This window comes from Tupaia chinensis, unplaced genomic scaffold, assembly GCF_000334495.1.
Source record: "Tupaia chinensis unplaced genomic scaffold, TupChi_1.0 Scaffold000201_2, whole genome shotgun sequence".
In the NCBI taxonomy this organism is placed as follows: Eukaryota; Metazoa; Chordata; class Mammalia; order Scandentia; family Tupaiidae; genus Tupaia; species Tupaia belangeri.
This window is the reverse complement of record NW_006159677.1, coordinates 453670-478435: the sequence shown is the minus strand read 5'-3', so window position 1 is coordinate 478435 and position 24766 is coordinate 453670. Positions and strand designations below refer to the sequence as shown.

General features: G+C 47.4%; 1 protein-coding gene across 2 annotated transcripts in view; it reads left to right on the top strand.

Moving 5' to 3' along the window:
• Positions 1 to 24094, top strand: part of TPM4 (tropomyosin 4) — a 35153-nt gene extending 11059 nt beyond the window's left edge. The window contains exons 3-9 of one of the 2 annotated variants that reach the window (XM_006147199.3): positions 5987 to 6120; positions 12299 to 12416; positions 12935 to 13005; positions 13932 to 14007; positions 17048 to 17110; positions 17195 to 17264; positions 22670 to 24094. In XM_006147199.3, coding sequence (XP_006147261.1) covers positions 5987 to 6120; positions 12299 to 12416; positions 12935 to 13005; positions 13932 to 14007; positions 17048 to 17110; positions 17195 to 17264; positions 22670 to 22752 — 615 coding nt within the window. In that variant the 3' untranslated portion in view covers positions 22753 to 24094. Of the gene's footprint in view, positions 1 to 5986; positions 6121 to 12298; positions 12417 to 12934; positions 13006 to 13931; positions 14008 to 17047; positions 17111 to 17194; positions 17265 to 18206; positions 18470 to 22669 lie in introns of those variants that run through there. The other variant, XM_006147200.3, reaches the window with a different exon arrangement.
• The last annotated feature ends 672 nt before the right edge of the window (positions 24095 to 24766 follow it).

Below are 24766 nucleotides of genomic sequence, written 5' to 3'. Positions count from 1 at the left end.
ACTTTCCCAGCCGTTCCCAGGGGCGCGGCGGCGACGTGTCTGCTCCAGGCGGGGGGCGGAAGTTCAGTCCTGGCCGCCGGCCTTTCTCTTTCCAGCTGGTCCTCGGGCGAACGAGGGCCGCTGGACCCCGCCTTCCTCCCGGAGGCCCCTGGAATGTTTGCACTGGGGCCCGCGACCCGCGATCCGGGGACCTCTCGGTGTGTGTCGCGGGGGGCTGGGAGCCGACCCAGATAATAGGTCTAAAGAGCAGAGAGCCTCACCGTCCGCTGACTGTCCCTGGGACAGACAACGCCTGGGGCCGGGTGCGGATCCGCGTTCGGATCCCATCTCTGGCCCTTTACTTGCTCAACGACTTGGTACTTAATTTGGGGGAGCTGGTTTCCCCATCTGTAAAGTAGGCGTGATAATAATACCTTAGAGAGCTGGCAGGGCCGCAGGAGTAAAATCTCCCAGCAAGGACTCTGGCACTTAGTAGGTGCTCAATTTGTGTGTGTGTGTGTGTGTGTGGTTTTTTTTTTTTTTTTCCCCTCCTGTTTCTATCCTGGGAAGAATTCAGTCTATTGGAGGCAGGGCAGGGAAGTGGGGAGCACCGACACAAATAAGACTCATGGGGTGTGATTAGCATTCCTGGGGCTTTCTGTGCCCTGTTCAGCGCACAGGACCGGGCAGCCTCAGCTAGAGGGGACGGGGGAAGCTTGAAAATGAAAGTTGAGCAGTCTTCCAAAGTTTGCTGGGAGGAGAGACCAGGGCGGGCCAGACTTCCGAAGACTGAGCTGGTTTGGGGGTGGGGATGAGGTGGAAGCCCCGAGCCCCTAAAAGCTGGCTTGTTGGGACTTGGGGAGGGACCCCACAAATGCAAACGGTGCCCCAGCGTAGGTGAAGCGGATGGTGTGCATTGAATCATCCGGTAAGCACACGGGCAGGAGCTGGTTGCTCCAACCTACCGCTGCAGCTTTGCAGCTTTGGCTGGGGTTGCAGCCTTTAATCCCGCTCGGGCTGCTTTGGCGTGGAGAGGCATTAGGAATCTGGTGAGAGCCTCAAACGGTAGCTGGTCTGGCCTCTTTTCTCACACACGTAACGCTCCTCTGATCTCATCCCAAGTCATCTCGCTGGAGGACAATGACTTCTGCTTCAAAAATGGCCCTCAGCCGGGAGCCAAGACTTAGGCATGGAGAGTCTCTCGTTGGAGGGAAGATGGATTTTGGAAAGTTTCAGACTTCTGAAAAAGTTCGCTGTGCAAAAGCAAAAAGCATGCTTCTCTCAGTCAGGAAAGGGAGTGTCTTAAGATGGTTCCAGGACTGAGGAACTGAGACCAGAGGGGGAGGGAAAAATGCTCTTAGTTTCTTGTAGAGGAGGGAAAAAAAAAAAGCCCAGAGGCGCGTGTGGCAGAGCTCTGGGCCTGCCTTCCCGACAGCTGGTTTCATTTAGATTTTTGTGTGATTAACCGGCTTCTTCCTGTTCCTTTGCCACATGTATCTAGCAAGCCTGTTTTACCTTATAAGGGAAATCCTTTGTAGCCTGTGGCCGGCTTTGATTGCAGGAAGGGGTGGAGCCCCAAATGACTAGCAGTGACTAGCAGTTTTTCAAAAATACGTAGACACCGGGTGGTATAGACATAGGTGTGTGTGTAGCTCAGGGCTCTTTCCATTCCAGAGGGTTGCAAACTACCAAAAAGCAATGGTTGCTGGCATTCGGAATTTTCCACACTAGGAACTGCTCACTTTTTAATTTTATTTTATTTTTTAATTTTTCAAAGACAGATCTTGGTGCTAGGTCTATGGCATAGTGGTTAAGGCAGCTGGATTCCACAATGACTGACTGTATGGTTTGAATCCCGGATCCAGCAGGTTGAGAAACTCTCTGGGCGTGTATGCCTGTGTGCCCCAAATCCTGAAAAGATGGAGAAATAGAGGAGATAGGATTACAGCATGACCATCCCTCATGGGGGGATTTCTCTTTTTTCTCTCTTTCTCTCTGCTCTCTCTAGCATGCCCCTTAGCAAAAAAAAAAAAAAAAGAAAAGCAGCCACATAAAAAAAAAAAAAAAAAAAGAAAAGCAAAAAAAAAAAAAACCCACAACTCACAAATTAAGCACCTCTGTAGGATCCTAAAAATCACATTCTTGGAGCTGGCTGGTGGTATAGTGGTTAAATACGCTAGACTCCCACATGGCTGATGGCGGTTTGAGTCTAAGACCTGGCAGCTTGCTTTCTCACTTTCTCTCTCTCTGTCTTTGACTGGTCAAATTAAAAATAAAATAATAATAATAAATTGGGGCTGGCAGGTGGCATGGTGGTTAAGCATGCTAGACTCCCACATGGCTGACTACAGTTCGAATCCCAGACCTGGTGGTTTGCTTTCTCACTTTCCCTCTCTCTCTCTCCCACTCTGTCCCTTTCTGGTTAAATTTAAATAAATAAATAAAGTAAGTTAAAGTCATGAAAAAATATTAATAATAGATAAAGTTTAATGAAATAATTCTTTTAAAAATAATCACTTCCTTGAGGTCAGCAGGTGGTATGGTGGAGGTGCCGGACTCCAACATGGCTGACCATGGTTTGAGTCCCAAACCTGGTGACTTGCTTTCTCTCTGTCTCTGTCTCTCTCTGGTGAGTGCATGTACTCTGTAGCAAACTATAAAATAATAATAGGGACCAGTGGTGGCATGATGATTAAGGGCACTGGACTCTCCACTTGGCTGACTGCGGTTCTAGTCCTGGACCTGGCGGCTTGCTTTCTCACTTTCCCTCTTGGTCTGTCTTTTCTTGCTCTGTCCCTTTCTGGTCAAATTAGGGGAAACAAAGTAAATGAATACATCCAGTTACATAAAATAATTCTTTAAGAAATAATAATAAAATGAAATAAATACTTCTTATTAAAAACATCACTTCCTCGGCTACTCATGGGTACAGGGTTTCTCTTTGGGGATGATGACAATATTCTGGAATTAGAGAGTGGTGTTCGTAGGACAGTGAGTTAGGAGAGAGTAAAGGGACCCCCTTCACTAGAAAGGCTGGGTGACCTTTCTTAAGATAGTTCATCTGTGGGTTTTGTTTGTTTGTTTGTTTGGTTTTTGTTTTTGTTTTTGGCCACAGGGGGAATGTTCCCTGGCTGAAGGGAGACAGAGGGAAAATGAGAAAGTCCCTAGGGGAAGGGAGGTGGCAACACCGTAATCCCCCCTTCATTCTCCTTTCAGGATTTTGGACACACATCTGCATTCTGTGTGTTTTTCAGGTTGCTGAGTCCCGGACTCAAACTACAGAGTTGGCCGTTAACCGGTGCCTTAACTTCTAAGCCATCTACTGTCATGCCCCATCAGTGTTTTTGTTGTTATTGTTTTTTAAGATTTTATTTAACTTTGTTTACTTTTATTTTACCATAGAGGGACAGAGGGAAAGTGAGAAAGGAAGCCACCAGGTCCAGGACTCGAACTACAGTCAGCCATGTGGGAGTCCATATCCCCTTAACCACCACGTCACCTGCCGGTGCCTACTCTCTCCATCAGTGGTTTTTTTTTGGAGAGGTTTTTGCTATAGGGGAGCATGCGCTTGCCAGAGAACTAGAAAGCGAGAAATCACCCCCAGGGGGATGGCCACACCGCAATCCCTTCTCCTCCATTCTCCTCTTGGGATCTTGGGCACGCACGCACATGCGCCCAGCGTGAGTTCCAGCCACCGGGTCCGGGGCTCAAACTGCGGTCGACTACGTGGGAGTCCAGCGACATAGCCATTACGCCATTATGCCAACTGCTGGTCCCTCCATCAGTGGTTTTAATGGCTTTTCTCCACGTTGGTGTTTCAGGGGGACGTTGTTAGGAGTAACACCTGTGGACTCTTCATTATGTTCACTTGTTGGACTCTTCATTATGTTCACTTGTAGAGGTTGCGTTGAGAAAGCTTCCTGATTCTGTTTTTCAGCCACGATAGCTGCTGCTTCTTTTTTTTTTTTTTTTTTACTTGGTAAACTGAGAGCAGAACAAGGAGTAGTCTTTAATTCTTTTCGGGTTTTTTTTTTGTTTTTTTGTTTTTGGTTTTTCTTTTATCTTTTTTCTTTTCCCATAGTGCACTTGTGTGCAAAGAGAGAGAGAGGGAAGTGAGAAATCGCCCCCCAGGGGAGATGGCCACGCTACAGTCCCTTGTCCAGTCTCCTCTCAGGAATCTGGGCCTGCACGCACATGTGCCTGGTGTGATTCTCAAGCCTGGGTCTGGGGCTTGAACTGCAGTCGTCTATGTGGGAGTCCAGTGCCTTAATTACCATGCCACCTGATGGCTTCCAGATGTATTTATTGTTTTGCCAGAAAGTTCATGCATCTGCCGGAGAGAGAGAGAAAGCACCCCCATTCGGGATCATTATGCCTCAATCTGTTTCCCTCCATTTCTTTCTTTATCCCATGAAAATTCCAAGCACTTCCCCCATACACCCCCAGCATGTATTTCAAGTCGCCAGGACTGGGATTCGAACCTTGGTTGGCCATGTGGGATTCGGCTCCCTTAATCACTGTGCTACAGGGCCAAGCCCAGTGGTTTCTTAAGCGTATTCATTTGTTTCTTCAGTGAGGGAGACAGAGACTGCATCCCCAACAGGGTCTCCATACAGCGATCCACCCCCAGCTTCAGATGGCCAGGATCAGGGGCGTACAAGGGCCCGATGTATACAGAGGGGCCAGCGAGAAGTGAACCTGAGACCTTCCCATGTGGATCCAGTTGCATCATCACTGTACTATTATCTGGCCCTGGTGTTTCTTTGTCCTGATAGGAAGAAGCTAGCTTTTCTTTTTCTTTTTTTTTTTTTTGGAGAGGTTTTTGCTATAGGGCGTGTGCGCTCGCCAGAAAGACAGAGAGAGACAGAGAGACAGGAAGCGAGAAATCACCCCCCAGGAGGGATGGCCACGCCGCAATCCCTTCTCATCCATTCTCCTCGCGGGCTCTTGGGCACGCACGCACACACACCCAGCGTGAGTTTTAAGCCACCAGGTCCAGGACGTGAACTGCGGTCGACTACGTGGGAGTCCAGCAACATAGCCATTACACTAACCGTCGGTCCCTGAAGCTAGCTTTTCTTTAGCTGCACCTTCACTGTGCCCCTTCCTTAGGTCCCTAATATTCCTTCCTAAGAGTGGGTGTCCCAGGGTAACTTTCCTCGACATCTGCACAGGACTTGAGGGCAAGTTCAAAAAGGGAAGAGCCCTGGGTGGGGACTGAAGAGGTCTCTCTAAGAAGTCACAGAAAAACCACATCTCATAGCTGGACCCCTTAGTTTTCCTATCTGTAGAATGGGTGACAGATATGTTAGGCTTAAATAAGGTAAAACTATGGCAATAAGACTTTTTTTTTTTTTTTTTTAGGAATAAAAAGGTATTTTATTTAGCTTTATTTACCCACTTACTTATTTTAATTTGACCAGAGAGGGACAGAGCGAGAGTGAGAGAGAGAGAAAGTAAGAAAGCAAGCTGTCACGTTTGGGACTTGGAACTGTGGTTGACCATATGGGAGTCCAGCGCCCTTAACCACCACGCCACCTGCGGGCCCTTTACTTATTTTTTAAACTTGCTATAGTTAGAGAACGTGAGCGAGCAAGACACCAGGTTTGGGGCTCGAACCACGGTCAGCCATGTGGGGGTCGAGTGCCCTAACCACTAACCTCCTGCTGTGGTGGCGACATTTTATATTCTCCAGAGAAGAGAGTGTGAATTCGTCACAGGCTGGATTCCTGGGTAGACTTTAGCAGGGAGATCGGGTTCGCTCCAGGGAGGGCACGACAGGCTCTTGATGTTGGTGGGTCTGTTTCTTCTTCTTCTTCTTCTTTTTTTTTCTTAAAGAATTATTTTATTTAGCTTTATTATTATTATTTTAATATTGAGCGAGAGTGAGCTTCCACATCCGTGACTCGAACCGCGGTCGGCCAGAGGGGAGTCCAGTGCCCTTAACCGCCACGCCACCTATCCAGCCTGTTCCTTCCTAACCTGGTTATCCTTCTGACCTCCCTAGGCTGAAGGGGATGTGGCAGCTCTCAATCGACGCATCCAGCTGGTCGAGGAGGAGTTGGACAGGGCTCAAGAACGACTGGCCACGGCCCTGCAGAAGCTGGAGGAGGCGGAAAAGGCGGCCGATGAGAGCGAGAGGTGAGGATGCTTCAAATCTGGTGGCATCTGCGTTTTGCTTCCGAAAATGGGGATGGTATTGCTGACCTCCCAGAGCTGGAGCAAAAGTAAGATCACATGGCCACGCCCATGGCCACGCCCATGCCAACGCATGGCAGTGCCCGCTGGAAACTGTGTGTAGGGATGTTTATCGTTATGGGAACCATGAAGAAAATCTAATAGGCAAAGAAAGGTCCAAAAGTAGGCAGATTACGAGGCCAGCAGGTGCCGTGGGGCTTAAGGCATTGGATACCCATGTGATTGGCCACAGTTCGAGTCTTCGACCCGATACCTTGAGAATCACATTGAACGTGTGGGCCTTAAATCCCGAGGGGGAAATGGAGGAGAAGGGATGGTGGCATGGTCATCCCTCCTGAGGATGCTTTCTCACTTTCTCTCTGTCGCTGTCTCTCTCTGGCAAGCTCAAGTGCGCTGTGGCAAAAATCTTAAAAAAATGAAAAGGGCAGGAACCAGCAGTTAGCGTAGTGGCTATGTCATTGAACTCCCATGTAGCCGACCGCGGTTTGAGTCCCGGACCTGGTGGCTTAAATTCACGCTGGGCAAGTGTGCATGCGTGCCCAAGATCCCAAGAGGGGATTGCAGCGTGGCCATCGCCCCTGGGGGGTGATTTCTCACTTTCTGTCTCTGTCTCTCTCTTTCTGGCGAGCCCACGAGCGCTATAGCAAAAACCTCTCCAAAAAAATTATAATAATAAAAAGAATTTTTAAAATAGTAAGGGCATGGGACCAGCAGGTGGCGTGGTGGAAGCGGCTGGACTTCGACTGTGGTTCAAGTCCTAGACCTGACAGCTTGTTTTCTCACTTTCTCTCTCTCTCTGGTCAAACAAACAAACAAACAAAAACAAAGAAACAAACAAACTAAAATAAAAAATAATGACAATGAATAAAGTTTAAAAAATAAAAAGGGGCGGATAGACTGAAAGGTCATTAGGTCCTTTTGCAAAGCTCTGGCTCATGTATTTTTCTCTGAAAGCCTCTGAGCCTCTCTTGGGTGTTCTAGAGACATCGGTTTTCAGAGCGATGTGAGAAAGGGGATAGTGGAAACTTGGATCAGGCTAAATGCCTTGTTAATTGTTTTTTTTGGGGAGGGGGCACTTTTGGCTCCTGGGTGGTGACAACTGTATTTTAGGGACACGTGCAAACCAGGGCCGTTGATGTATTTGCAGCCGATGTTGCGTCTCTCTCCGATGGCGTTTGCTCTGTATTCGAGCCCCCAGTGGGGTGCTCTGCCATCGGGAGCGGGGTCACTCTCGGGCACGCCTTGGCACAGGCTCTGGAGGACTGAGGGCAGATTGTGTCCTTCACAGAGGCCGTAGTCTCTCCGGGTGGTGGTAAATGGGTTCCTTGTGTGGCGTCGGTGTGGGTCGGGCCAGTGGTGGTGGTTGTTTTCCCAACACTTCCAAAGGATTCATTTCCGATTGTGCCATTACCCAGAAATTAGAGATCAACTGTGGAGGGATTTGGCCTCTTAGCGTAATGAGTGAAAGGGTTGAACCCCTCATGGCAACCTGGGGTCTGAATCCCAGCTCCAGCCCCAGCCCCTGCCCTAGCCCTGGCAGCTTGGAAAGTACACGGGGTGTGTGCGTGCCCCAAATCCTGATGGGACAGAAATGCGACCGTGCCCCACTGAGTGGCGGGGTATCTCCTAACCCCTTTCTCTCTGTCTCTGGTGAGCACAGATGTCCCATGGCAATAAAAAAAATAAAAAGAGGGGCCGGCAGGTGGTGTGGTGATTAAAGGGCTCCTCCATGGCCCCCCGCCATTCAAGTCCCAGACCTGGTGGCTTGTTCTCTCGCTTTCTCTCTCTGTGTCTGTCTGTCTCTGGTCAAATTAAAAAATAATAAGAGCTCAGGACCAGCAGTTGACGTAATGGCGATGGTGCTGGACTCTCATGTAGTCGACCACGGTTCGAGTCCCAGACCCGGTGGCTTAAACTCACACCGGGCACGTGTGCGTGCGTGCCCAAGATCCCGAGAGGAGAATGGAGGAGAAGGGATTGCGGCGTGGCCATCCCCCCGGGGGGGTGATTTCTCGCTTTCTGTCTCTCTGTTTCTGACTGGCAAGCACACACACTCTATAGCAAAAACCTGCAAAAAAATTGAAAAATAAAAACTAATAGGCGCTCGCTTCAGCAGAATGATACAGAAAAGTTGATGAGCATGGCCCTTGTGCAAGGATGAAAAAAATAAGTCAATTAAATCATTATTTTTAAAAAGGGAAAGAAATGCATTAGGGTATCTTGGAGATTGCATTTTGCCCAAAGAGGAAATGTAATTCTCATGCTGTAGACAGCCATGACGGTAAGTGACTGCTTCAGCCACTGAACAGAGGCAGAGGGTGACAGCCCAGGGTAGTCATGGAGAATCCAGTCATGGAGGGCGCGTGATGGTGCCTGGGGCCTGGATTAGCTGCTACCCAAATTCACAGTCAGACCGGTCTAGCCGGGTGTGCACCTCAAGGGCCTCTCCGACGGCAAGCCAACAGACCCTGGGAATGTCACTCATTTGTGACCAGAAGCCACTGGTGACACCCTTGTTGGGAACTACTGTATTTCACTATAAAGAATTCTCCACTGGGAGCTGGAGGATCAAGATTTGGGTCCTCTGGTGTCAGCAGGTAGTGTGGTGCTTAAGGGCATTGGACTCCCACATGGCCGACCGCGGTTCGAGACCTGGACTTGGCAGCTTGCTTTCTCAGTTTCCCTCTCTCTCTCTCTCTCTCTCTCTCTCTCTCTGGTCAAATTAAAATAAATAAAATAAATAAAGTTAAATAATTCTAAAAAAAAAAAATTTTTTTTTAAATAAAAGATTTGGGTCCTCCCAGTGCCGTTTACTGTGTAGCCTTAGGCAAGTCACTTTGATCGTTTGAGTACCACAGAAGGTTTTCCAGAGGCTTTTCCAACAGGGAACATCCCAGCAAACTTGCACATATACCGAAGGGGAAGCCCTTGTACAGGTGTGGAGGAGGTTTTCACGCTTAGCTGAGAAGGGAAATACGAGCCCGAATGAATTTATTGGGGCCACATGGCTACGCTCGGTGCATACGGAGCCTTATCCCTACTGGCCAGCTGTGAGTTAAGTCCTGCCCCTGGTGGTTTGCAAAACACAGTGGGAAGGACCAGCAGTTGGCGTAATGGCTACGTCACTGGACTCCCATATAGTTGACTGTGGTTCGCGTCCCGGACCCGGTGGCTTAAAACTCACGCCGGTCGCATGTGCGTGCGTGCCCAAGATCCCGAGAGGAGAATGGAGGAGAAGGGATTGCAGCATGGTCATCCACCCTGGGGCGTGATTTCTCACTTTCTATCTCTCTGTCTCTGTCATTCTGGCACGCACACGCCCTATAGTAAAAACCTTTCCCCCAAAAAACACAATGGGAGCTTGTACACGTGTGTATTGCCCCAAGTCCCGATGGGCTAGAGAAATGGAGGAAAAAGGGTTGCAGCACGACGGGGTCCCATTGGGAGAGTGCTTGTTCCGTCTGATGAGCGCATGAGCCCTTGGGCAGAAAAGAGAAAGAATTTCTTGGACAGCTGGAAGAATGTGATCTTCCGCTCAGGGCGGACACAATGCCGAATGTTGATGACCTGTTCTTCCGGGTCGGCCTCTTTGGAAGTCTCTGGTCTGATCTAGTCTCTGAGCAGTACAGGCCAGAGGGAGCTCCTTTCACGGTCAGACGCTGAGCTGTCGCAAAGGTCTAGCTGCCCCCAGCACGCCATATTCTTTCCAAATGAGCTCTATCCGCTTTCAGTTCAGGCCCTCCCTCCTCATTCCTTACCTGGTTAGCACCTGCCTCTTACCTGGTCTTCCCACCGCCGTCCATTCATCATCGTACTTTCTACTCTTTCCTGGTTAGGAAACCACCCAAACCAGATTCTCTGTCCCTTCAGCATAAAGCCCTTAGTGTGCCGTTCAGGTGTGCAGCTCGCAATCCGGCCACCCTGACCTTCCTGCCAGCTACCAAAAATACGTGCTTTCATTGCTCCAAGGCTTTCTTTTTTCCCTTTGTCTATCTTTCTTTCTTTTTTCTTTTTTTTAAGAAATATTTTATTTAACTTTATTATTATTATTTTTTTTTTCTGGAGAGATTTTCGCTATAGGGCGCGTGCGCTCGCCAGACAGACAGAGAGAGACAGAGAGACAGAAAGCGAGAAATCACCCCCCAGGGGGGATGGTCACACCGCAATCCCTTCTCCATTCTCCTCTCGGGATCTTGGGCACGCACGCACACGCGCCTGGCGTGAGTTTAAGCCACCGGGTCCGGGACGCGAACCGCGGTTGAGTACTTGGAAGCCCAGCAACATAGCTATTATGCTAACTGCTGGTTCTCTATTTTTATTTTTAAATTTGACCGGGGAGAGACAGAGAAAGCAAGAGAGAGAGAGAAAGCAAGCCTCCAGGTCCGGGACTCGAACCACAGTCGGCCATGTGGGAGTCCAGTGTCCTTAACCACCACGCCACCTGCCAGCCCCACTCTTTTCCCGTTTTCTTTAGTTTTGCTATAGAGTATGTGCTCTCACCAGACAGAGACAGAAAGAAAAGTGCAAAAGCCTCCCAGTAGGGATGGCCATGCCACAATCCCTTCTCCTTCATTGTTCTCTGTGGGCACGCACACACGTGTGCCCAGCATGATTTTCAAGCTGCCAGGCCCGGGACTTGAACTGTGCAGTCAGCCAGCATCATCTCACCACCTGCTAGCCCATTCTCTGGAGCTTTCTTGTACAGCTCTCTCGCTGCACAATATCATTCCTGTCCTGGTTCACATGTGGACTCTTCTTACCCTTGAATGCCTAGCGTAAGTATCACTTTCTCTGGGAGCCTTTTGTGACCCACCCTCCAACCCCGGTGCAGCAGAATCCACTCCTGCTCCTCAGCATCCCACAGCTAGTTGGCACAGACCTCGAATCACACTTTGGTTACTGCTGGTTCACAAGCCCATCTTGTTACCAGTTATTAAAAGGAGGGTAGAGGGCCGGCAGATGGTGTGGTGGTTAAAGGCGCTGGATTCCCACGTGGCCGACTGCGGTTTGAGTCCTGGGCCTGGTGGCTTGCTTTCTCACTTAACCGTTTTCCTTTTTTTCTCTCTGTTTCTCTCTGGTCAAATGAAAAAAATAATAGGGGGCCGGCAGGTGGCATGGTGGTTGGGGTTGCTGGACTCCCACATGGCTGATCGCAGTTCGAGTCCTGGACCTGGTGGCTTGCTTTCTCTCTGTCTCCCTCTATCTCCTCTGGTCAAATTAAAATAAATCAAGTGAAATAAAATCATTCTTTAAAAGAATTATTTTAGGGACTGGCAGGTAGCGTGGTGGTTAAGGGTGCTGGACTCCCATGTGGCTGACTGTGGTTCAAGTCCTGGACCTGGCAACTTGCTTTCTCACTTTCCCTTTCTCTCTCTCTCTCTCTCTCTCTCACTCTGTTCCTCTTTGGTCAAATGAATAAATAAAATAAAGTTAAAATAATTCTTAATTTAAAAAAAAAAGTAACAAATGGAATTAAATAAATTATTTTTAAAAAAGAAAAAAAAAAGAGTATAGAATGGGAGCCCTGATACTGGAGCCAGATCATCAGGGTTTGAGTCCCAGCTCTGCCGCTTACTAACTGTAAACCTTTCACAAGGTACTTCACTTCTCTTAGGTCTCGGTTTCCTTGTCTGTAAAATGGAATCATACCCCTGATGCACAGGGTGGTTGTAAAGGCGAAGGCACGGAGGGCAGTGCCCGGCAGTTAGTCAAGATGGAGTGACATGAACTTGACCGCAGCAGGGCCTGCAGAGTTTTCATCTCTGCACCGTCATGCCTAGTAAATTCCCAGACATGTTTTTTTTGTTTGGTTTGGTTTTCGTTTTTGTTTTTGTTTTTTTTGAGAGGTTTTTGCTACAGGGCTCACCAGACAGACAGAGAGAGACAGAGAGACAGAAAGCGAGAAATCACCCCCCAGGGGGGATGGCCACGCCGCAATCCCTTCTCCTCCATTCTCCTCTCGGGATCTTGGGCACGCACGCACACGCGCCCGGCGTGAGTTTTAAGCCACCGGGTCCGGGACGCGAACCGCGGTCGACTACTGAGACGTGTTTCGATGAGCACATGCCCTGGGTGGAGGTGTTTGAGTGAAGGGTGGTCACGGTGACGGTGCTCTTTGCAGAGGAATGAAGGTGATTGAAAACCGGGCCATGAAAGATGAGGAGAAGATGGAGATTCAGGAGATGCAGCTCAAAGAGGCCAAGCACATTGCCGAGGAGGCCGACCGCAAATACGAGGAGGTGAGTGGAGCGGGGGAGATACGGCGGTGGCAGGAAGTGGGAGGAAGTGGCAGGAAGTGGCCCTGCGGATAGGGAGAACTGTGGGGTCGCCTAAAGGAAGCTCTTGGTCAGGTCAGCTGTCCTTTTGTGCGCGCATCTGTTTTTCCAGAGACAGCTACTTGGCCAGGAAACCGTCTCTCCCGCAAGGCCAGAACGTTCTGTGGGCACTTGTCTAACTTTGGTGTGAAAAATAATGACTCGACTCACTTTTGCCCTCCAGCTGGGTGTTTGGGCAGTTTAGCCAAAAATGGAGGCTTGTGATCCTAAGTTGTGAATCTTCAGGCCAAAACTCAACTCTTCTTATCTGCCTCACTCCGGGGGCCCAAGGGAGAGAATTTGGGGACTTCCTGTAGGGTCCTGAGACTGTTTGAGATGAAGAACCAGCAGGAAGCCCCACCGTGCAGACGGTCTGGGTCGGACGGGGCCACGCTGGACGTGGCTGCCGGGTCCACTTCAGTCGGGTCTTTCTGTCTCTGCAGGTAGCTCGTAAGTTGGTCATCCTGGAAGGCGAGCTGGAAAGGGCAGAGGAGCGTGCGGAGGTGTCTGAACTGTGAGTGGCTGAACGGGACCAGGAGGGGTCCTGGCTCAACTCCTGGGACGGAGTGGGAGGGAGTTGGTTGTGTTGAGAATCGACCTGAACTGGGGCCGTCTATTTAAGTGGACGCGTATGCAGGACTCATGGCTCATCCTCCCTCTTTGTTTCCATGGCTGGTGGTGGTTTGATTGCCCTGGGACTTGGCGCCCACATGTTGACTTTTCCCACAGGATATTAGGAAATAGAGGTGAGACAGGTGGTAGGTAGCAGAGAAGCCCAGGAATTCCATTTTCCCAGAGAGGCTGTACCTTCTTAGCAGAATACCGACCTATGGAAGGGAGGTTGCCCCATCCGTGCTTAAATGCCTCGTCCCTGACGTCAGCGTCTGGCTACGGCACATTCCTGGGTGGAGGAAGGTGAGGAGCTTGACCAGGATTCCACAAGCTCCAAATAAAACACCTCTCCCCTTGCTTGGCCTTGGGAATTCTTGGTCGTCGATGAAGAACTCAGCCCCACAGAGTATCCTGCAGCGCCGGGAGCGATCTGGTTTCACAGGTCCATTCTGCGCTTGCTTCCTGGAGCGTCCAGTGTGGAGGGTGATCACTGTCTCCCTGCCTCCTACGCTCGAGCTCATTCTTAGACCTTCCAGAGTCCGAGGCCTCGTCAGTCATAGGTTTCGCAAGTTCCCTGTTGCTTCACTCTTGGCAGGAGCCCAGGAGTCCTTTACAAACCCTCCGAGTACTCCTCGGCTTGCCGCGCCTATGCTTGGTATGATAGGGTGTTGATAAGTACACGGTATTAGGGCCCAGAAAAATCCATTGACATTTTTCCCTTCGCATTCCTTCTGGGGGCCCGGCAGCATAGATTTCTCCTTTTTTAAAAAACGTCTTTTAGGGGGCAATGGCCTGTGTAAGGGAGAAAAATCCTTTGTCTTTGTGCAGAAAATGTGGTGACCTGGAAGAAGAACTCAAGAATGTCACTAATAACCTGAAGTCGCTCGAGGCCGCCTCTGAAAAGGTTGGTGATTGGTTTGAGTTAGAGAGTCACTTGCTGGGCTTTGTTCTTTTTATCTCCCTCCAGGTATAGGGGATGTGCCAGGGTATCAGGAATTAGACCTTTATTTTATTGGTTTAACATTAGCTTTGGTGCCCAGCAGGCAGAGTTTCTTCTTCTACAGAAAGAGCTGTCCAGGGGCTGGGTTTCTCGTGCAGGCTACTGGGTCCTCTTGCATGAAGGCTTAGCACCCTCTCTTCGCTCCTCCTCCTGAGGATGGAGAAGGAATATGAGGCTTCTATTAGAGAGAGCTGAGCATAATCATATAAATACAGAGCCTCATGGGATCAGCAACTGGCATGGTGGTTGAGGCACTGGACATTCCCACATGGCTGACCATGGTTCGAGTCCCGGACCTGGTGACTGACTTTCTCACTCCCCTTCCCCCCTCCCTTGTGTGTCTCTCTCTCTGGTCAAATTAAAATGAATGAATGAATAAATAAATACAGAGCATCACTCTCACCTGAATCCCCTGGTTCTTCCAGAAACATGAATACTTTCTCAGAGATCAAGCAATAGATGGTAGAAGTGGGATTTGACTTTTTAGGCTCAAACATTACCCAGGGCCAATCCCATGGCCTTGTGGATAAGGCAGCTGGGTCCCATATGGCCAACGGTGTGGTTCAAGTCCTGGATCAAGAGGCTAGTGAAACATGCTGAGTATATGTGTGTGCATGCCCAAAATCTCAAAAGGAAGGAAGAAATGGAGAAGAGATTACAGCATGACATTACCCATCGGAGGATGCTTTCTTTTTTCCCTGTCTCTCTAGTGAGTGCATGTACCCTGTAGCCAAAAACAAGCAAGCAAAAGAAAAAAAGAGAGAAGAGAAACATTATCCAAAGCATTCACTATGGGATAGAACTGTATTAACAGCGTACATACTCTTCTGTGGCCCAGCCTGCTGAATTTACCGGCCTGATCTCTTCCTTACTCTTCCTCCTCCTCCCCTCCAGTTGCACTGAAATTGTCACAGACATTCTGCGTTCCCCCATCACCTCCAGTTCTTTGAACTTGCTGTTCATTCAGCCTGGCACAGCCTCTACTCTTTTTGATAATAAACCCCTATTCATTCTTTTTTTTTAATTTTTTTTAAAATCTTATTTATTATTATTATTATTTTTTAAATTTTGACCAGAGTGATATGGGGCAAGGAGGGGGAGCGAGAAAGCAAGCCTGCAGGTCTGGGACTCGAACTGTGGTCAGCCACGTGGAAGCCCAACACCTTAGCCACACCATACCATCTGCTGGCGCCCTAACCCTTATTCTTTTTTTTTCTTTTTTTTTAAGAATTATTTGATTTCACTTGATGGCTATGTCACTGGACTCTCATGTAGTCGACCACAGTTCTAGTCCTGGACACGGCAGCTTAAACTCTCGCCAGGCGCTTGTGCGTGGCCCAAGATCCTGAGAGGAGAATGGAGGAGAAGGGATTGCGGTGTGGCCATCCCCCCTGGGGGTGATTTCTCACTTTCTGTCTCTCTATCTCTCTTTCTGGCAAGCACACGCACCCTACAGCAAAAACCTCTTAAAAATTATTATTTTATTTCTCTTTATCCATTTATTTATTTATTTTCATTTTACCAGAGAGGGATAAAGAGAGAGAAAGTGAAAAAACAAACCGCCAGGTCTGGGACTCGAACTGCAGTCATCCATGTGGGAGTCCAACACTTTTAATCAGCACTCCACCTGCTGGCCCCAGCCCCTATCTAGTCTTTAAGCCTCTGGTTAAGCATCACTTCTGAGAAGTGGCGGCTGGAAGGTAACTTTTGAGGATAGGAGCCACATCTGCCTTGTTGAGAGCTGTGTCCCTTGTACTGGCACCGTGTCTGGCATCTTCTCGGACAGAGTATGTCATGGGTTTATGCAGTTCATGTGTGCATGCCAAATGCTTCCCTAGGTTAGGGGGACAGAAGATATAGTGATAATGGCACCCGCTCTTCAAGAGCTTTGATAAGTTGTGAAAGGTGTCACCGAGGAGGTGACATTTACAAAGCTTGTACTAGGTGCTAGTAGGTGGTGTGGTGGTGAAGGTGCTGGAATCCCACATCTCTGACTGAGGTTCAAGTCCTGGACTTGGCGGCTTGAAAATCACCCGGTGCATGTGCACGCATGTCTAAAATCCCAAGAGAAGGATGGAGGAGAAGGGATTGCAGCTCGGCCATCCTCCCGGGGGGTGACTTCTCACTCTCCCTCTCACTATCTCTGTTGAGTGCCTGCACCATATGACAAAAAACTAAAAGTAAGTTCATTAAAAAATAAAATTAAAAGGCTACAGTGCGTGGCAATGGCCAAGAGTACAAATGCAAGTCCGACTATATTCACGGCTTTGTCACTTCATGGCGATGGGACCTTAGACACATAACGTCATCTTCCTGTGACCTTTTCCTTATCTGTAAACTAGGATGGATGCAGGGTATCTCTCTGTGATGCCGTGGGCCACGGCAAGTGGTTAATAAATGTTAGTATTAATCTGAGTTGAGCCTTGAAAGATATATATGTAATTTCTGTTGGAACTGGAATGTTCCATGCTGAGAGACATTTATGAACATAGGTTGGGAGACTGGAGTGCATATGGAATATGTTCGAGGAGTGGCTATCACCCTCGGGAAGTTGGTGGGAAATTGGGTTGTAGACACAGATTGGGCCAGATTTTGTGAAAGGCCTTAGGTAGTATTTGTTGTTGTTCTTAAGAGGACGTGAACCGCGGTCGACTATGTGGGAGTCCAACAACATAGCCATTACGCCATCTGCTGGTCCCAGTTATCTGCCCCATCATCATCCTTTTACCTCTATCAGTTCAGGCCTTCAGAATGATACCATCCTAGAGAGCACTCCCCCGGATTCTCTGCATTTTGTATTTCCTTTCATCTGCCTGGAAAGGTGCCTGACAAAGCAGACCTCACTTTTTAGGCATGTTTACAGTGAGATCTGTCTCCGAGCAACAGGGATCCCGCCTTCTTTTATGTTTTTCTTTTTCAAGCCATATTTTGGTTTCTCCTACAGTATTCTGAAAAGGAGGACAAATATGAAGAAGAAATTAAACTCCTTTCTGATAAACTGAAAGAGGTGAGTGTGGTCACAGCCGGGGAGTTCCGTTTCTCCTGGGGCTGGTGTTCAGGCCGTGGGAGTGACTCCTTTCTTTTCGTGTAGGCTGAGACCCGTGCCGAATTTGCAGAGAGAACGGTTGCCAAACTGGAAAAGACCATCGATGACCTGGAAGGTATGAAATGAATCGCGTTTAAGTGTGTGTGTGTGCTGTGCTTCCCACTACCTGACACATCTCTAGGTGGTTGGAGAAGTCTGTGTAAGGGGCGAGTCGGCCTTTGTTTGCCTTAAGAGATAGAGTGCACATCTGGAAGCCTGGAGCACCAGAATCGGATAGTGCCAGTCAAATTCGGACTCGAGTTGCCATTTTCAGGAAGTCTTTGTTTAATTCGTTCCACATGTGAGTAACAGAGACCCAAATATGGCTCTCTGATTTAAAAAAAAAAAAGTCTCTAGAATTTCCTTCAATGCACTCATCTCTGAGAGATGCCTTCCATTTCTTAAAAATGCCTTGCATTCTTACATAAGCTCTCTCCCAGGGAGCGCAAAGCTTATCCCAGCATTTCTTGAAAAGTTCCAATTCTGAAAAATTCTGTCCCATGTTTATGATCGAGCCCAGAGATTCCAGACTCTTGAGGTTCAAAGGAAATCTCCCGAACTGCTTATTCCAACTCAAAAGGGTTCACAAACGCACTCTTCAGACCATGTGTCCCAGTGTTTGGCTTGAGAAGTGAGGTTTCCATATAAGGTAAAAAGCTCATTCCAAAGTGTAACCTCATTCCAGAGTGTAACCTTTGGTCTGGGTGACACTGGCATTCAGAAATAACTTGAGGGTGGGGATTGGGAGTGGTGGTGGAAGCTCTGTTCCTAGGCATTCTTTAGAAGGTTCTTTAGGGCTGCTGATTCCTACAGCACTTCAAACCACTCAGAAATCACTCCATAGGTTGTGTTCTGTTTTGTTTTACATCGCACGCAATTCCTCCTGGTTCTTGCTGGGTTTTCTCACTTCTGTTTTCTTCCTTTCATCGCTCATCTGTGGTACTCCATGCCGTCCCTCACGTTCCGTTCCCTGTACCTCTTCTTCTCAACTCTGTCCCCGGGGACCTCCGCCCTGTAGACGAGCTATATGCTCAGAAGCTCAAGTATAAAGCTATCAGCGAGGAGCTGGACCATGCTCTCAACGACATGACCTCTCTCTGAGAGGCAACTGGGGTGCTACCCTGTACGCTAGCAATACCGAAGTCTGCCTTCTCGCTGTGGTGCCTACGCTCCCATGGGCTTCTCGGAGCTCCGGTTGCCTGCCTCCTGGTTTGATCTCTCAAGTCTTCTTCTGATGTGTCTGTCGACTCTGTGACTGAAATAAAGATAGGCGGTCCTCATTTTCACGCCCTTTCATTTTCATTTTCTCCACTTGCCGCCTTTGAACCGTTAGCAGTGATGCCCTTGACCGTGGTCAGAATAAAAAGTGGGCAATTAGCCTTCTCTTACTCACAATAAGAAAATTATGCCCAGGGGACCAGCAGTTGGCATAATGGCTATGTCGCTGGACTCCCATGGAGTTGACCGCAGTTCGAGTCCCAGACCCGGTGGTTTAAACTCACGCCGGACACGTGTGCGTGCGTGCCCAAGATCCCGAGAGGAGAATGGAGGAGAAGGGATTGTGGCGTGGCCATCCCCCTTGGCGGGGGGATGATTTCTGGCTTTCTGTCTCTCTGTCTGTCTCTGTCATTCTGCCAAGAGCGTACACCCTATAGCAAAAACCTCTCCAAAAAAAAAAAAAAAAAGAAAGAAAAGAAAAAATTACGCCCACATGATTCTTTTTTGAAGACATGAAAACAAAAGTCATTTTGGCATGAGATCTTAAACACAGCGGCATTAGCTAACTGAAACTTCATGCCAGTAGTTATGCCTTAAATAGAAATCGTTTTGGATGGGACTCATCCCTATAAATCTCTTAGGCAGCTTAACAGTTAGCAGGACTTGCAAAAACCGGAAGGCCTAGGTCTAAAATGAGGCTACCCTGAGTAGGGCTTGAGCTACGAATTCAAACAGCGGCAATGGCATTTTGGTCTCCTCGTTCTACCTTCTCACACTTGTTTTCTCTGGTACACTCTGTGAATGGTGGCTGGGTTTCCCATGTCTTCGTTGTTTATGAAACACTCATCCAGCACCCAGTCTTGGGAGGAAGTTCACCAGGGAAGTTCAACTCTATTTCCTGCCCTTAGAAAACGGTACAAGGAATTAAAGAGCATCCCATTAACCAGGAAAGGGAGTGGAGGTGACTGTGATGACAAACAAAAGTGAGGTGATTCCCAAGTTTCAGACAGAGCTGCCTAAGACTTTGAAATATAATATCCCTTCACACTTAACTATAACCAGGAACTTTTTGGTTTAAGAACAATTCATCAAGTTGGCCTGTGGGTATTAAAAGGCCATGCTTACAGTGACCAAAAATCATAGATTTTTTTCCAGGATAATCCAAATTAGAAATAGTATCCAACTTCTCCCCTGCATCCCAACACAACCGTTACCTCAAATTATCCTAGAAACATATATTTTGATGATGAAGCCACATCTCCTAAATTAGCCCTTGAACCAGGAAATGGCATGAAAATTTCCAATTAGGGACCAGCAGTTAGCGTTATGGCTATGTTGATGAACTTCCACATAGTCAACTGTGGTTCGAGTCCCGGACGCAGCGGCAGCTTAAACTCATGCCCGGGCACGTGTGCATGCATGCCCAAGATGAGGCTTAAACTCACGCCCGGGCACGTGTGCGTGCATGCCCAAGATGAGAATGGAGGAGAATGGATTGCAGCGTGGCCATCCCCCCTGGGTGGGGGGCGATTTCTCGTTTTCTGTCTGTCTCTGTCTTTCTGGCGAGTGCACACGCCGTAGAGCAAAAACCTTTCCCCCCCCCCAAAAAAAATCTCCAATTAGATGATCAATTTTTGGTCACTGATACTTGTTATTCCTCATTCTATAACTTTTCTATTTGGCTAGGAACCCCTATCCCAATTCTTTGTATTCATTCTTCCAAAATACACCTCCCCTAAACGACCCACACTTTTCCGACCCTAACTGCTTTGTTCCTGACTGGACTTTTGCATAATCAGTTCCCTTCACACACTGTCACACATATGCCCTCCGATTACACACTGTGTGAGGGAGTGCTGTTTGCGCTCTGTTTGCACCCAGGGTTTTTCCAGACATTTCAAGTCTCCACCCTTTGAAATAACTCTGCAGCTCTGCCTAGCTAGTCAGTCCGCCTACCCAAACACCGAAGCGGAACTTCACTTACACAGATGAGTGCCATGGAGTTCTGCTACTCGCTGCCTGCTGATAGGCTGTAAGCCTTGTCACAGTCCCCAAGGGTAATTGATACTTTTGGGGGAAAACTAGTTTATTCAGACCTAATAGCAAAACAGATCCCAGGGAATCCGAGTGACAAGGTAAAAGGAAGGTCGAGATTTGCAGTCAAGAGACCCAAGTTTAAATCCTGGCTCTTTCGGTTTTGCTGTGCAACCCTGAACAAATTGCTTAGTTTTTTTGCAAAATAAAAGCCATGTCTTGAGCCAGGAGGTGGCGTGGTAGTTAAGGCACTGGATCCCACCTGGCAGGCTGTGCCATTCAAATCTGAGACCCGGTAGCTTGAAAATCATGCCTGGTGTGTGTACGTGCCCAAAATCCCCAGAGAGGAGAATGGAGGAGAAGGAATTAAGTGTGGCCATCTTCCCTTGGGGAAGTTCTCACTTTTCCCTCTCTCCTATCTCTCTGTGGAGCACACATGTCTTATAGCAAAAACTTTAAAAAAAAAAAAAAGAAAAAAGAAAAAAAAGTGATGTTCTAGTTATTGAGGATTAAACGAGATAATAGAGAAATTAGCTTATATATAATATTTAGTGAACGTCGATTCATTCAAATTGGATAGGCCCAGGTCACTGTTCTCTGATGGAATCCTCTCAGATTATAGTCACTTAATATTTTTTGTAATGCCTTAACAAATGAAAGGTTCGGTGAGGTACAAAGGTTGCCATCTTCTACACCCTTTTTTTTTTTTTCCTTTTTGAAAATTTCCAGGTTGATCATATCACATTTTCATGACGCATTCTGCTTTCTTCCTCCAGTATTTTAATGAGTCTTGGCTTTGTCCTTTATCCGCCATCACTCATTACAAACCAGTGCTCTGTCATGCATAGCTCTAAGTGTTTTTTGTTTTGTTTTTTCATTTTTTTCATGAACTCAGTCACTTACTATCATGCCTGTAGTCTGTCTTAAATTTCAATCATGTTGCATTTACCTGGGGCTTAACGCCATTGTGCTGAATATACAGACACAATAATACAATTATGCCCGGGATTTAAACAGCCATTCCCAGAAGCTCCAAAAGAAAGCTGGGTGGCAGGGTACTATTTTCCTACCAAAGGTTCAAGGACTAATTCTCTGACACGAGGGGGGGAAAGTGTATTAAATCACCCAAATCGAGGACTAAAATCTTATTTGTGTATCACTTCATAGGTTCTGAAGCATTTCTCATTTGTTTCTTATCATAACCCTTCTCCACACATGTGTTTTGCAATCCCCACTTAAAAAAGGGGGGAAACTGGGGAACCAGCAGTTAGCGTAATGGCTATGTCGTAGGACTCCCACGTAGTCGACCATGGTTCGCATCCCGGACCCGGTGGTTTAGAATTCACGGGCACGTGTGCGTGCGTGCCCAAGATCCCAAGAGGAGAATGGAGAAGGGATTGCAGCGTGACCATCCCCCGTGGAGGGTGATGTCTCGCTTTCTGTCTCTATGTCTCTCTCTCTCTGTCTGGCGAGCGCACGCGCCCTATAGCGAAAACCTCTCCAAAAAATAAAGGGGGGGGGCTGAAACCTAGAAAGGTTCAATGACTTCCTCCAGTGGTAGAAATGAGCCTTAAATCCAGGCATCCTGACTTGGGGGTTATTAGATTCAGCAAGAAAGATACTATACCAGTTAAATTTGAAGTTCAAATAGGCAATTCATATATATATATTTTTTCACACAAGTATATCTCATGCAACATTTGGGATATACTTATGCTTAAATATTTGTGGTTTGTGTGAAATTTAACTGGGTACCCTATTGTTACCTTGTAACTGACTACCAACTTTGGCACCTGCTCCCTATTATTCCATGGTGTTCTGCTGTAATTAAAATGCAAACCATTTTCTCTGCTATGACTTTTTTTTTTGGAGAGGTTTTCGCTATAGGGCACATGCGCTCGCCAGACAAAGAGAGACATAGAGACAGAAAGCAAGAAATCACCCCCCAGGGGGGATGGTCACGCCACAATCCCTTCTCCTCCATTCTCCTCTCGGGATCTTGAGCACGCACGCACATGCGCCCGGTGTGAGTTCTAAGCCACCGGGTCCGGGACGCGAACCGCGGTCGACTACGTGGGAGTCCAACAACATAGCCATTATGCTAACTGCTGGTTCCCTCTGCTATGACTTTCAATCTGGCGATACGAGGTTTAGAATTTTTTTCTTTTTTTCTTTAACAAAGATGGCTAATTAATTTATTTTTCCCCCCCTACTCTTAATCCTCACCAGAAAAACTTGCCCAGGCCAAAGAAGAGAACGTGGGCTTACATCAGACACTGGATCAGACACTAAATGAACTTAATTGTATATAACCAAAACAGAAGAGTCTTGTTCCAACACAAACGCCAGAGCTCCGTGTCTTTCTCTTCTCTTATAAGAAGTTCTTTTTTTTTTCTTTTTTTGTTATTGCATCTTCGCTTTGCTGGAAATGTCAAGCAAATTATTGAACACATGACCAAATATTTTGTATCTGAGAAGCTTTGAGCACCAGTTAAATCGAATTCCTTCCTTCTTTCCAATGGCACCAGCTTTTTCAGCTCTGTTATTATCCTTAAGTTGCATTTATTCCTGAGGTAGGCAGGGTATTTCATAGTGAGCATCAGACTGAGGGCAGCTGGTTCCTAGGAAAATAGAGACCATCCCACACTTTCAAGAATAGACTCTGCTCTTTAGCATAGATCAATTTAAAACGCTGAAGAATATAACCTTGGGGTCACAGTTGGTCAAACGACAGCCTATAGAAGGCTGTGGACCATTACATTAAATGAGTGGGAATTTTCCATCCAGAGTGGGGGAAAAAAAAAAGTGGGGGGACTATGTTGGGAAGTCATAAACCTCAGATAAACGTGATCATTCTGGCCCTTCTCCGCCCTCCACTCTGCAGAACAAACATCTGAGCAGTCGGCATGAGAATGCTTAGGAATTAGCCGCAACTACCCAGACATTTTCTGGATAGATCCTGTTAGGCTCTTCCGCATATTTCTTTCATTTCAAAGTGATTCTCTGAAGAGCATGTGTTGTATTCCTTTATGGACCCCCGTTTGTCTGCTCTAAGGCCATCCATTCAGCAGGGATATGGTGGCGTTCGGTCCTCTTCAGATCAGAACGGCTGCTCGCCATCAATACATGGAGCAAAGAGAGTTTCATTCATTCACAAAATTCTGTAGAAGGGACTTCTCTGGAATCACAGTAGGGATAAAAAGAGGTCATTGATTTTATGTCCCTACTTCAGGGAATGGCGAATTGAAGGTTTACTTACCTGAGACTTTCATTCCTTCTTTGGGACCAAGTTAAAAGACCAAGACGCTCCTGGTTAAACTGGATATGGAGTATCGTGTAGACAGGGCTGCACATTCTAGCTTTGCTGTATTTCTGCTTTCTCAGTGGACATCTCAGAGCTGAAACATTCCACATCCCCAGCAATGTCGGGGCCAACTGCGGTTTACCATTCTGAATAAAAATCCCCCTGCTTCCAGCTTCTCTGAGTCCCCCTGCCCCTCGCTCCTATTTATTAAGCATCACACTACCCAGGAGATACACTAGCAGACTGTGCAATGGAATAAAACCCACACTTTACATTCTTGCGAACTGTATCATATGTAATAGTATCACTTTTTCTACATTTTGGTCAAATAAATTTTTACATAAACTACAGTTGGTGTGAATTTCAGAATGGGGGGGGGCACAGAAAGCATTTTGGTTCATCAATGTTGATGAAATGGGAGGGACGGTAACTGTGCCAAGAACTTAGCAAACACTATCTATTTGCTTTATGCCGTAACTGCACGATGTAAGGATTACGACGTCCATATTATAGAGAACACTTGGCCACGGTAATTCAACAGTTCCTGTCCTCTGTTATCCTCAGTTCTGCCTGAGCTGGGTGGTGAAGCATAAATAAGATTTTAATAGGTAAGATCAGGGCAGCTGGTCTCTGTTAATTGAGTTAGGACAATACAAGGCCTGTCTGAATAAGACTCTTGTGTGTCACGTACGAAGCGAAGCTCATGTAGAAAAGTCAGAAGGTAAGCTGGGTCTACACTGAGAGACTTAATTTGGTTGGGAGCAGAGAGCCAGTGAGGACTGGGAAAAACAAATAAAAGCAATACACTAGGAAAATCCACTTAGCATTCATTTTCAAGGAGAACTAGAGTGGGGACAGACCATACGCAGGAAGGCCAGTTAGGAAAATACTGCAATGGAACTTAGAGAGTGTCAAAGGTCACCACAGTTTCATTACCTGAATTGCTTTGATATTTTGCCTCAAAATTTTGGCAAGAGGAGGTAGGAAATCAAAAACAGAAATGAAAGCCTTTTTTTTTTTTT